Genomic DNA, 13,532 nt, shown 5'->3' with positions numbered 1-13,532 from the left:
TTACTAATTTCTAATACTTATAATATGAATATTCTATATCTATTACTATTAGAGTATTAGTTATATAAACCTTAAAAGACTGAATTAAACACATAACTATACAGTAATTCTAAAATTTAAATATTGCTGTATATTAAAGTGACTTTTTACCAAGACAATAGAAACTTAATTTGTTATATTCGCAGGTAGATAAAATAAGATAAGTAGATAAATAACAAGGCATATGAACAAAAAGACAGCACGTTATGTATACGTTTTATTGTACAATATACTTAATAAATAAAAAATGAATTAAAAAGTTTTGCATTAATTTAGTCGATGAAACTAAAAAAACTGTGCTTATCGCTTAGATCACAAATATCCTCCGACCAACGAGTGTCCAGTTAAAATCCTTCCATAATAAATATTGCTAATGCATTCACCGCTATGCTCCACCCCCCGGCCCCGCGCCGACACTCGCGATATCGGTTTCAAACGACCGTCTCTCGTCGAATGAATCGGCGTTATTACACACAGTCGCGTACGACAACGGCACGAGTGCAACCAGGTACTCTAAAAAAGTAACGAAACGACGGTCGAGTTCTATGCGCCTGGACGACGGGATATCAGTTTGAGCTTTGATGTGGAATCGGAGACGTATCCGTCGTTCTCGAGCGATCTCCCAAGTCCATAGATCTCGACCCTTTCAATAATAAAACCTCCAAGTTGTTTTCGTTTAATGTACTCAAGTGAAACCAATTTATTTACATTATTTTACAGTGTATTCTGGTCAGAATAATAATAATAAAAAAAACTATATATAAATATATATATAGACTGACAGAAGCACTCTTAACAAAAACCCGTCTAGAGGACACTTTCCTCTTCCTTCTCTGCCCGAGGTCCGACCGAAATTAGTGGAACCGAACTTATTCACCTCGCACTTTGTACACTGATCAGAACAGAAACCGAGAAACAAACAGGTGGGGGCGTGGTGATCAGATGGGGAGGCCAACGGGGAAGGAGAGGTACGATTACGTTACGCGTGCGGTGTATTCCTCATAGGGTGGGGGTGAACGGACTCGACAACAGGTAGAGGGACTTCAGCGTCAATCCAGAACGACGACCTGTAGATCGTCCATTTTGTTTTTGAGAACGCGCCATGGTTTTCGGGCCGCCCTTCGAAGTTCCGGGAGGGTTATTTGGCGTCGCATTTTTCTGCAAAGAAAAAAAACCGGTCGTCAGGCCATCATCAAAACGCTGTATGTTAAAATTAACAACTATGGGTGTAATAGTGCTATGTTGGTGTTTATTCTTTAGACATGGCTTAGATAATTTTAGTTGGTGATGTTTTCAATGAAACTGAACTGGGACAACAGTATCATCTTCATGAAGAAACACAATTATAAAGTTATATTACAAACTAAAACACTACGATAATTACTTGGTACTTACTTAGTCTGTTCCGTAGCCCTAAAATATAGATCATCAGGAGCGTCCATCCAACTGATGACTTGTTTTCGACCAGACCCGGATCTAGTCATTTGTGCGATTTTCGGTTTGCCATTGACGTGGGCAACATGCCGAGGTACCGTTCCCATCATCCCAGGGGTAATTTGAGCTTGTGCCGCCGCGGCCGCCATCATCGCCTGGTACTGTTCCGGCATGGGTGGTACCGTAAGAGGGACGGGGAGGGGTGCGGGCACGGGGGGCACAGGCGCAGCGACCGCTGGCAGCGCCCCCGGCATTATGGGGGGCACGGCGGAATGCCGCGTCAGGGCCATAGGTTCCTTGGCTATTCTTTTGGCGGATGGCGCGTTCAATGAGGAACCTACAAGAAAGCTGGGTCTTATATTGTGTCCTAAAATCAACCAGTTCCGACTGTCGAAAGACCTAAAGACCACTTACCATCCTCCCAATCCAAGTCAGAATAAAAACCAACAAAACAAATGAAATAATTAGCATATAATTTTATATAATCAATATCTATATCTAAATGTTTTTTGCAGGACCGTAAATTTAGTCATTTCTATAATATGACATCTAATAATTGTAATGTTTTTTGACCTTGAGTTATCACTTTGAACATCACCCAATGAGTACCAGTGCTGATATGGCTGGACAGATGAAAAGTCTATCCAAACTATTTGATGCTCAGATTGTCTAAATATTTCATTGTACTCTTATTATGTTCAAACAAATTACATTATAATATTTGTCTTAATTTCAGATCTGTTGTTTGATGTAAATGATATAAAATTGTAAATGATATAAAGTATTAGTAATCAATGAATTAATTGTAATAGTGGATTAATAAATGATTGTGAAAAAAAAACAGGGGACCACTGGACTGAATATATATGTACTCTTGAAGACAAACGTTTTGAATAATGAAGTTGAATTTTGATTAAAAACTCTTGGTTTATAAGTTATTCCTGGGATTTATTGAGCGATGTGCTAACTTGAACTTAACTTAAAGAAGAAAATGTTCATAAGCATTATACTAATTATTATAATGATCAAATGTTTAATAAAGGGTTTTTCAATTTAGAGGGCTCGGCGTTGGTAGCTTGGTGCCCAATCACCATAACTAGTTACATAATTGGGCAGCATATTCAAATGATACAAAGATTAACAAAAAGGGTTTTTAATTCTGGATGAATAACTACGTTAATGGTAGCTAAGCACGTATGGGCTAACGAACGAGGAAACCATTCCATGTGGCTATACATGCATAAAAAGCTACTTTTTAGTTGGGGTTATCACCCACGATCAAAACCGATTTATTCTAGCTAAAATGGAATGACGTGGATGTTGACATGTGGTTCCAGTAGGACGCAGTTATTTATAGCAGAGATGACGTGAATTGGTCATCAAAATGGTGCAATTGGTCCCTGATGAACTAATGGGAGAAATTACAAGCCTATAGGGATTTGACCACTTAATTATGACAATAATGACGATTTTAACCAGGGTTCTGGTGGTTGCTACTAGTAGAAGAATGTCCAAGAAAACACAAAATAGTAGTGCAAATATGGGTGCTTCATTTTTCAGATCGCCGTATAGGACATAAACAATCACTAAAGTCCAGTGACCAGTTTTTAAATAAAAAGCAAAATTAAATAAATATGTTTAGTTGTAATTTCAGTCCTACTAATCATGATTGTGATGCGGTAGTCCATAGGTCTCAAATGAATGCTTATTATTGCCCCTTATTGAAAACTCTATACAATGAAAATTTTGGAATTCCATCTGAGTTCAAATATAATGAATCAATGAATGAAAAAAGTGAATTTGCAAAATATTATAGATTTAAATAAACGAGGATTAGTAATTCTTTTATAATCGACAATATACTTACTGTCAATGCCGTTCATTTCTTCATATGTTCTACGTTTCAACGATGGGGACATATTGTTTAGAGGTATTTTTTCAGCTTCTGGTTTATTAGGGACCCTTTCGTATAGCAAACTACCATCTGGTCCCTTTGGTGGTTTCGGAAAAGCCACTACGTCCGGTTGTGGTAGAAGAGCCTAAAGAAACGACAGAAGCTATCGCATAACAATTCTGGAACATCCTCGACAATATTTACCTTATCAGTCAGTATAAGCCATTGAGGCGTGACTGGTCCGGGTCGTCCAAGTTTCGTCGCTATAGCCGTCACACTGCCCCGGTTTTTCTTCCGGTACGTCATTAGTAATTGCAGTTCATGTTGCGTTTTATTCGCCTGTACAAGATACGATTACCATCAGAATCCTTACTCCAGTTGGAATACAGAGTTAGACTGAAGTTAAATTACTCACCATCTGAGTTGTACATTCCTGTTTCACCGCTTGGATATTGATAGCGAAAAAGGGTGCTCGAGCAGCATGCCTGGGTCGCATAATGTGACGACAAAGGCGTCTTGAAAGGCGTGTTAGTGGCGTCGTCAACAAATAAAAAGCTGTTCTGGTCTTCATAACAGGGCGCGGTGAGCCTGCGCGGACAGTAATACCGTGTGCTGTGGCATAATGCCGTCCAAGGTGGGCTTTTAGTTTAAATTCTGAAACAAAACGCACGTGATTAACCCGAACGTGAGAGGAGAAGTGTACAAGACTGTACCTTTTCCACATCCTCCAATATTACATCGATGAGGACGGTGTCCCATACCTTTATCGTCTTCTACGTCGCTTCCTGAACGTTTTTTCCCACAATTCTCGAAGTCGGCCCCGTCACCGAAGCGTGTAGGTATTTTTAAGCCCCCATATTTTTTCCAGTAAGACCAACACTGCTGGCACAATCGACACTGCATATGCGACGGGCCCCACGCGTACCACTGCGAAGACGCGGTAACTAAAATTTAATTGTTATGTAACACAAAATTGATTGAGATCCTGCGATTGATTTACCATTGCAGGATTCGCACGCTTTGCCACCAAGGGAAACGGCCGGATCGGTGCTTCCGTTGCTGCTGCCATTCAATACGCCTTTGTTATTATTAAGCGCCGCAGGATTCGGTTTATTACTGGAAATGGATAGGATTAGTTGCTTCGTCGATTGGAATATTTAAATTAATACGAACTCACTAGTTAGGAATGTAGACCTGCTTTAATTTTGATTCCGCTTCTACAGCTTTTACTCTTTTTTGTTGAACATACCTATAAAAATAAGATAATGATCGCTTAGGCAGTATAGTATATATGCTTTACATTAATTGTTAGATTTATATTATATCGACTTACCTATCAGTCGTTTTCCACATATAGTAGTATTCAATTATATTTTTCAGCGTTTTCCATGGCAAAAAGTCTTGCCTGATGTCATTGAAGTCCTTGCCGTACTTGTCCAATGCCTCCTCGAACAAGTTCGCTTCGGAAGCACTCCACTCCTCCATCTCATCGCGACATAAAACCGGACCACTGGACGGTACGAGAGAACAGAGCGCCCCGGCCAAATCGTACTTATGCCTGTGCAGGGTGTCCATCGCGTGAAACAGTGTAATGTCTCTGCTGGCCGCGGCGGCGCTCATATGCAGCGATGGCTGCTTAACGCTAGAGCTGCAGTCCAATGCTCTGGCGAATGTACCGACCGACCGGGATACGACCAAGAATTGGTCGATCTGTCGATCGTTGAGATCATGATGTGGCGTCCAAACCAGCATCTCCGTTTCGGTAAGTTCGCGGCCATCAGTTTCACCTTCACGAAGCAGCGGCTGGATATCGCACTGATAACGACTACCTACACGGATCTCCCCCTTGTCAGCCAGAAGGGTTTTCTGTGTAGGGTCGTACACCAAACAGTAGAAGAACATGTCGTCCTTGTTAAGGTAGGAGGAAAGAGCTTCTGTTTCGTTGAAGAGGGTCACGGAACATTTTCCACGTATATGGGTAGCAGGAAGGGTTTCCACCTAGATGAAAATATCCAATTTCACAATACGGCGTAAACGGTATAATGTTCTATCAATTACCTGTCTGGATAGAAATAATTCTCGGTGTTTCATTTGATGACGCTGTTTTGGACCGAGTTGCTCGCTCGAACGCGATGAATCTGACATAGGACTACCATTCGGTTCATCTAAGGCACCTAACAACAGAGAAAAAAGTTCATTCATCCTGTATCCGATGGTACCACTAAACGACATGTATTAAATAAAATAAATAAAACATGATTCGGCCGCTTCGATTTCATTATGCGTCTTCAGCTCTATCATTCTCCTTTTTTGGTCGCAACAAAGTGATTAATATTTAATGTGCGAGTGACTAAAATGTATAAGATTAAGAAATTCAGAACATTTTTTTGTATATGATGTGCTTTAAAAATCCAGGTATATATATTCAGAGTACTTTTTAGTTGTGTATGAGTTGATTTTTTTAGTTGTGTTGTTTTCTATGTATAACCACGCTACATAATAAATAAAAGAGAAATGTCTCATATATTAGTATACTCATTACAATATTGATTTAAGGATATTTCAACCCTACTTCAAGTTTTTGTACTAATGCATTATCAAAAAATGAATATAAATAAAACCATTCCGTTGATACGATAAGGATAACGCACGCGCAATATAATGCATTTCACTTAATGAATGACTGGTAAGATAGGATATCTTCCTTTGTCGAGACGACATTATCCCGATTCGGATCAAATATACGGTACAGAATAGAAAATAATCCAGAGCCATTCAATTACAATCCCATGACTGTATTCTTACATATCCTATTGATCTGGCGGGCGAGCAACTACTTAAAACCCCCCTCGCAAAATCCACCTCGCGCACCTCCCCCTCCCGCGCCCTCTTGTCCGTCCACCAAGCTCCCGGCTTGGGACGGGGTCTCCAGGACGGACGAGGGATAAAGAGGAAGGGGGGTTGTTTTTGTCGAATAGAAAATTTAATTAAATTACTCGCCGGGGGAGGAAGGTGGCCCGGTTTCGGGGGGGTCGAAGCGGAGTGAAATATTCGGAAAAGTCGAAATGGTGGCTTCACGGAACCCAATTGCTTATTGATGCCGTCGAATTTTATACGTAAGTCATGCTGGCCCGGCTGTTAAGGGTTTCTTCGTGGCTAGTACGTTTCTCGGACGCAGATTTGACCTCGATAACACGTATTAATCCCAAAACGCTTAAAGATCACAGATAATCAGTCAAACTCACAAGGAGACGGAATTTTTCTATAAATTAAAATAAATAAAAAATTAAAACGGATAAAAGATATTCAACAATCATCCTATCCGCTGAATTCTTACATATTCTATTGATCTGGTGAGGGTGGGAGGTGGACCGACCCGCCTCCACCATCAGCTCACCCGACCCCCCCGGGATGAAGTGGAGAAGCGCGGGGGTATGCGGGAGGTCGTTCATTAGCCGGCTGGCGGAGGGGGAGGGGGCGGAGTTGGAGGTTGGCGGCGGGGGACGCGGAATGAGACAGGTCGGTGTGTGGGGGGAGGGAATGGGGACGGAGCCGGGGCGGGAGGGTGTAAAGAGAGAGGTTTGGTTGGCGCGACACCATCGTGCACCGCCGAATCTGACCACTTCCTGCCGCTCTATGGGGTTGTCGGTTCTAGCTTCGACACCCAGGTAGAATAACATATGTATGCATATGTCGATGATAATTATCTACATATATAAGAATGTTGATTTTACTGTAGAAGACACCCAAATAATTTTTTACCATTGTTATCTTATCAGCAATCGCAAGGCAAATAGTGCGGATGTTTGTATATGTTAGTGGTATTTGCTTAGCGATAGAAAACTACACCTTTTCACGAATCGAACGTAGATATACAGATACTGCAGTTCGTGTTTTGACTTAGTTTCCAGTGAAAATAAACTGAGAAACTACTAATAACAGATAAAAGAGTCGTTTAATATATTCTACTAATAGAGAAAACTGATTGACTGATGATCATTAACGGCTTGAGAAAACACAGAATATCTTGTACGCGCTTGCACTGCTTCGAAAACATGTGGGTTGGGTTTAGTCAACAAATCGACCGTTTCATTGTTTTACTGTTAGCGTGGAGTAAATTGATTAGAACTAATAACCCAACAATTATAATAGGTAACAATTGCAGTACGTACGACTGCTTCCGCAAAATTGTTATACCTTCGGAATAGCAATGAAAGGCATATATTAAAAAATCCGGTGGTCCTGTAATATTTCATGCGATCGACGTGTACAACATCTCTGCAATATTAAGTATTTCTCTACGTCAAACCATCCACATTAATGATAAACTTCCATATTTTTAATCTTGTATGTCCTTTACCCAATAAAAAAGTATTTTGTATTATTAATTCACATCGTTCAAAAAATGCCTTTTAGTCCTGCTGGTAAATACAAATAAATGATGAAGTCATTGATTTAAAGTCACTGGTGGAGACATATTAGAATAATTTACATCTTATTAACAAGCTTGTCTTGCTGTACCATACGAGCTTACACATATTCAATGTATACTTTCTATCGAATTGGTTTTATTCTTATTTTAGTTAAACTTGATACTATTGGTTTTTTAATAAATATTTTTATTTTTTGTGGTTAGCGATTACAGAATTAATTCGCTTATTATCAGATCGTGTGTATATGCGGATGAAAGCTCAGTTTGGTATTGTTTAATTTGGAAACGTCTATAGAACACGTCCGGATCTGTAACTTGGCTGACCTTGTAGATTGATGTCAACCGATTACGGTTCAGAGATCACATTAACCTGTAGATTATCAAAAAAATTAATTTGGGATCGAAGGAGTGACTTATTTTTAAATAACGTCAAGTGACACCGTGTCGGTCGGCACCCGTGGTCAGTTCGGGTACCGGTGGCTTCTCTTTCCTCGTTGGTTCGAAACCGAGTGTCACAGAAACCCGATACAATAGGCCAAAAGCTTTGGCGTTCTTTTCCCCCCCGACCACTTTACGCTTTTAATTAGAAAAGTACAGTCGGACTCAAAAGATCGGACATCTCGTCGTTGTCATAGCGACCAGTTCGTTTGATCATCGAGCACGGTGTCGGTGGGATTCCGCACTCGCGAATATTAACCCGTCCCCCCCTCCCGCGTTCCCGTCCAACCCAACCCTAAACACATACACATACACACTCCGAAACCCCCCCGACTTCAATTTATATTTATATCGGCGATCTGCCCCAGAATATACAATCGGCGGCGGCTTATAAATATCGATGGTTCTTTATCCGGTTTATTGGAGGAGTACGACGGTATCCGTGGGAAAAAAATGGATACTTACATTGGTGTTTGTCAGCTAGCTGGATTAACTGGGCCGGTAGGTCTCGTCTCCTATAAAAACACATCACTTTAGCTTCCACATTTCCTGATGGGGTCTTGTTCAGCTCTTCTATCCGCCGAATTTGGTACGGCGATGTCGAAGATGTTTCGAAATACACATAATCTAAAATAGAACATGAAAACACACTGCCGTAATTGACACCAAAACATGGTTATCGGGGGCTTTCCTCTTCCCCGACTCTTAGGTTAGGTTCTGCTCGAAAGCTGATAACGAACAGCCCCGCCAACCGGAGAAAATATAGGGCTAGGTGCCGATTTATTCTAATTAATCCAGCTTGAATTTAATTAAATTATTTCTTCACTATTGTCGTCAACGGACATGTCCCAACCTCTTCCTCGCACGACAACGTAAACATTAGCGAAAAATTAGTATGATGCGTCGACGGAGAAAGGTTGAGAACGTACCGATAACAGAAAAAAAGCTTAAACAAGGAAGTCTTTTCAGTATAGCCGGTTGACAGGAACGAAAAATAACTACATCGCTCTTACCTCCGATCCGATACATGTTGGTCGACATGATAGCACTGAAAAAAACACAACAAACACTTCAGAACCAAATCAAACTCCACCGGGAAACATAATTTGTCAGTTTTTTAACGCGATTGTTTCAATGTTTTTTAATTGAAACACCTAAAACCGCCGCCAAGCTTTCGGACGCCATTTTGTCAATTCTGTCTGTTGGCGTGTGGGGCTCCGAGTGAAGTGGGATGAAAGTGGGGATGATTGCGGAGCCATCTATCAATCGGTAGTCCAACTTGTTCTGATCAATGTAGGAATCGACTTAATATAATTTAATATTTCCTTTATTTTCACTGATAAATTTTAATAATAGATTTATTTACAGAAACATGTATAAATATCTGTATAATAAAAAAGTGTAAAATTTGAACATAAATATATGTTTCATAGAGCTGTATCATATTAATTTAAAATATAATTTATATAATTTTATGTTAATATTGTAGATTTCTTTAAATTATATTGAAGATATTAAAAAAATGCAAACTCTTTTATTTTCCAGATATCACATTCACATATATTAACAATCCATATATTAAATTATAAGTACTAAATGTATTAGTGTAAAAATACATTATAATTTTGTTTTAATTTTACTTAAACATTTATGAGAAACAGAATCCTTTTTATCTTCCAAATTTTAAAAATACTGCAGTTTTCTTTTCGTGTGATATCTTATAATTTATTTGACAATGGTATAAAGGGAACTGGAATATGTAGGTGGCATCTGTTGGAGAATATTAGCACTGCAACATTAAAATGTCTTGGATCATGTGATGTCACATAGAGGGCGCTTGCAGTACTAAAATAAATAAAAAACAGTGGTTTAGAAGTTTAGGGAGTTCTTGAATGGACCGTAATTGTTGGCGATTTTTATCCAGTGTCGATTAAGAAAAGTGGAAGAAGAAGGGTTTTTTTGGTCCCCTACTGTACACAAGACAACGTTTGATGTTCGATTTCATCTTGTCAATTTGACGAACGGTCGTTAAGCGTGGCGGAGGGTCGACTTGTAAAAAAGAAGAAGAACGACAAATTAAAGCTGAAAGCTCGACAAAGTGTCGTTTGAATTTTTTACGGTTCGTGAATCGTGTTTTTGCTCGTGCCCGTCTCGCCTGTAAGTGAATTGCTGGGCGACCTGATCCCCAAGGCGGTTTGGTCGATGGTGGCAAGAGGGTGGTCTTAACGAACGTTTTAAAGACTTCGATAGCGCTGACGAGTAATCTTCTTTTCCCCCGGTGGCGGGCTTTCAATTGACGTCCGAGGCTTTTTCAGTGACGCGTCGACCACCTGATAAGTGGATAATGGACGGAATCGACGGCGTTTAACATCATTCTGATTATCATAAAACGGAGAAAGGAAAGAAATCACAGCGCTTTTTCCTTCCGATTCTAATCGGGGAAGTGTTTTTCGTTTTAAGTCGTTTAAAAGCCTGAAAGCTTCAAGCTCTCAGAATAACTGTGACTAACGAAATTGGCCGACTGTGCATTTGTTTACTTTTACGTAAACTTTGTCGAACATTTACTGTCATATTTTAGAGACGCTACTAATATTATAAAGTGTTGTTAGTTTACAGAAGAGTTTAATTCTGGAGAATCATGACATGCGTACGGAGGTTTGAATTTGCAACATTGCCAGTTCTTGGAAATTATACGAAAATAAAAATTAGAATAAACTCTTTTGAATTTACAAATTAACTTAATATTTCCGGTGAGGCTCAAGTTAAACTTCTTTGGTACATTTTTCTTTCATCTTTTGTAATATAAAAAAATTAATATGAAGAAACTTTTATAGGCATATTTTATTTCAAAAGGGTTCTTGAAAATTACTTGTATATTTGAGGAGTATATAGTGAATTTTGTGACGTCAAAACGTCGCAATGTTGCCGCATCAACTTTGACTTTTAGTTAAGTTTGGTTTTAACATACAACAAAATTCTAATCTAAATATGATAATTCAACAAAAATGTTATTAAATATAATTTATTTTAACATTATAGTATATCTAAAAACTACAATTTATTATACAGCCACAATTATTTATAGGTTAGAGTTATGAACTTTACCACTATTGCTTTCAAGAATTTTTCATACGTCTGACAACTGGACGACTTTGACAGGCCCATTCGTTTACGTGCTTGATGTAATCGGATAGCATTGTGACTTTATTAACCAGAATAAAATGAGAAGGAATATATTGTCTGCTTATAAAACAAATTTACAAATTACGACAGGCAATACATTAAACATCTTGATGAAGCATATGCAAATAAACTTAATAAAACTTAGTAGGCTCACGTCATCAATATGTGCCTGTCGAAAGTAGTAAATTCGTTTTACACTCAGACAATATTTTCCTCCTTATTTCATTCTATCTAAAAAGAGATAGAATGCTGTTTAACAAGTTCGAACATGTAACCGAATAAGCCTGCAAAAGTCGTCCGTCTGTCAAACGGCGGCTTTAAAATTCTTCAAAATTATAATTATGGGTTATAAACCGGCAAATGTTGTGTTATGTTGTGTTAACACTTTGTTTTATTCATATAATACATTATTTTTTTCAATTATTTGTTTTATTTATACATTGTTTTATTCAAATACATTTCAAATCGCCGCAGTTTTTATTGAAAATATTTTTTAGCATGTTGCAGCTGCACCGAATATTAATCCCACACGGTTACTAAAATATCTCAAAAAATAAATAACAATATAACGATAAATTCAGCAAAAAAACTTCATTACAAAAAATGCATCGAAGGAGGCAAGAACTAAGCTTAAAATGTAAAAATGCTCTCTAATGAAAGTAAAATACATTACTCAGATATACAATTGCTAATTAGGTAGATTAGACCTTCGGGGAACACATAAAAAACGCGCCTAGAACTCTAACTCATAGGTGGTATGGAAAAGAGTTGAATGTAAATATAATCATACATAACCCTAACCTACAAAATATTATAGCTGTGTACTTAAATGTAGTTTAAAGTTCTTCGATAATATATGCATGAGATCTACTATAAAGTTAAAATAAATTATATTTTTAACAGTATTTTTGTTTAATTATTTTATTTAGATTAAAATTTTGTTGTATGTTAAAGCCGAACTGAACTAAAAATATAAACAAATTCAAAACTCATTTTACATTGTCACAAATTTAGATGACTTATCCACAAAACTTCTTTGGATAGACCATAGATAATCTATTGTTGTTGGTGCTTGTGCGGTCAGATTATACGTGAACCTCACATGCAGATAGTTATTTTTCTGCTGTCGTGATATTTTCCATTTGTGGTATGTCACATGTTAGTAGGTAAAGAATTGGCCCCAATACATTCTCTTGTGATAATCCTGCTTTAGCTTATTTTATTGTAAAATAAGCTTGCTCTTGTTTGACTCACATAGTTCACTGTGTAGTCTCGACAATATCTTCGATCAACATTTCTGTGGTTTATGAACGAGGCTGTCAAGCAATAGATTGAGAAGCATTCATTTGTTGATCTATAATCAATTTTAGAAAATATTCGTAATGGTGGTCGGTTTTGTCGATGACGAAATTAAGAGCATTAAGATTTTTATTAGATCGAAAACATTAAGGAAATGAGACGATGTAAATGGAAAGCTAACGACAAAAACTGGGCAGAATACCGTCGATAATCAAGAAAGAACGACCGAAGCGGCTCCGTTTCCAATAAATCGCGTCGGGTCCCGACCAAACTGCAACCTCTTCGCAATTATCATCCGTTCCGGAGCGATTCCTCTTATTTCGGCTTCTGTCGGACCGATTTTCACTCGGAGTCCACGCCCTTTTTTCGTCACCCGCAAAGAACGGGCGCGAGGGGATCCGCATCCACCGACGGGGGGTCCCTCCGCGAAGACCTCTAGCGCCAAGATTAAACATTCCGAAACGCCAGCGCGCTGATTGACATCGGATCGACGTCCCGAAGATCTCGATCTATTATTGCCCACTAAGCGTCAACATAAATCTGGGGACTAATTGAATCTCCGCCGCTCCCCCCTCCAATGAAAATTGATGTTCCCTGATAATTTTAAAAATATTTTTCCTTGAGCTACAAATCTGGAAGCTCGAAGAATGTATCAAAAGGAATTAAGCTATTTCCGATTCCTGTAGGGCTTGTCAAAAAGGTTTTTTTTTATTGAAATTCTATGTTGTTCAATAAGTTCTTGGAGCATTTATTGGTAAACAGTAGAAACTAAAATTTTGTCCTATTTTAATCTCTCGTCTTTTAAATTTCTGA

At 38.5% G+C, this 13,532-nt stretch overlaps 1 protein-coding gene across 4 annotated transcripts; it reads right to left on the bottom strand.

Moving 5' to 3' along the window:
* Positions 1-243: 243 nt before the first annotated feature.
* On the bottom strand, positions 244-9,460 carry MTA1-like (Metastasis associated 1-like). 4 transcript variants are annotated; one of them, XM_076403616.1, is made up of 12 exons: positions 9,251-9,460; positions 8,703-8,864; positions 5,426-5,541; positions 4,701-5,365; positions 4,545-4,616; positions 4,368-4,483; positions 4,081-4,311; positions 3,783-4,021; positions 3,572-3,706; positions 3,341-3,512; positions 1,435-1,810; positions 244-1,197 (listed from the first exon to the last, which is right to left on the bottom strand). In XM_076403616.1, exons 1-12 carry the CDS (start codon positions 9,276-9,278, stop codon positions 1,089-1,091), a joined length of 2,421 nt encoding a protein of 806 aa, XP_076259731.1. In that variant the 5' UTR covers positions 9,279-9,460; the 3' UTR covers positions 244-1,088. The 4 variants fall into 4 exon arrangements, with proteins under 4 accessions (XP_076259731.1, XP_076259732.1, XP_076259734.1 ...); XM_076403617.1 differs by having other exon boundaries at positions 4,129-4,311; XM_076403619.1 differs by lacking the exon at positions 1,435-1,810.
* Between the last annotated feature and the right edge of the window lie 4,072 nt (positions 9,461-13,532).

This window comes from Rhynchophorus ferrugineus, unplaced genomic scaffold (genome assembly GCF_030347505.1).
Source record: "Rhynchophorus ferrugineus isolate W39M unplaced genomic scaffold, kcgeb_rfMv2 rfM4, whole genome shotgun sequence".
In the NCBI taxonomy this organism is placed as follows: domain Eukaryota; kingdom Metazoa; phylum Arthropoda; class Insecta; order Coleoptera; family Curculionidae; genus Rhynchophorus; species Rhynchophorus ferrugineus.
This window is presented reverse-complemented; position numbering and strand designations above follow the sequence as displayed.

What these genes read in the sequence shown, in the direction of transcription:
- MTA1-like (XM_076403616.1), bottom strand. Translation starts at nt 9,278, where the DNA reads ATGTCGACCAACATGTATCGGATCGGAG. An exon ending in ATGTGGAAAACGACTGATAG is followed by an intron (nt 4,617 to 4,700) that starts GTAAGTCGATAT and finishes TTATTTTTATAG; the next exon opens with GTATGTTCAACAAAAAAGAG. An exon ending in CAGGTCTACATTCCTAACTA is followed by an intron (nt 4,484 to 4,544) that starts GTGAGTTCGTAT and finishes ATCCATTTCCAG; the next exon opens with TAATAAACCGAATCCTGCGG.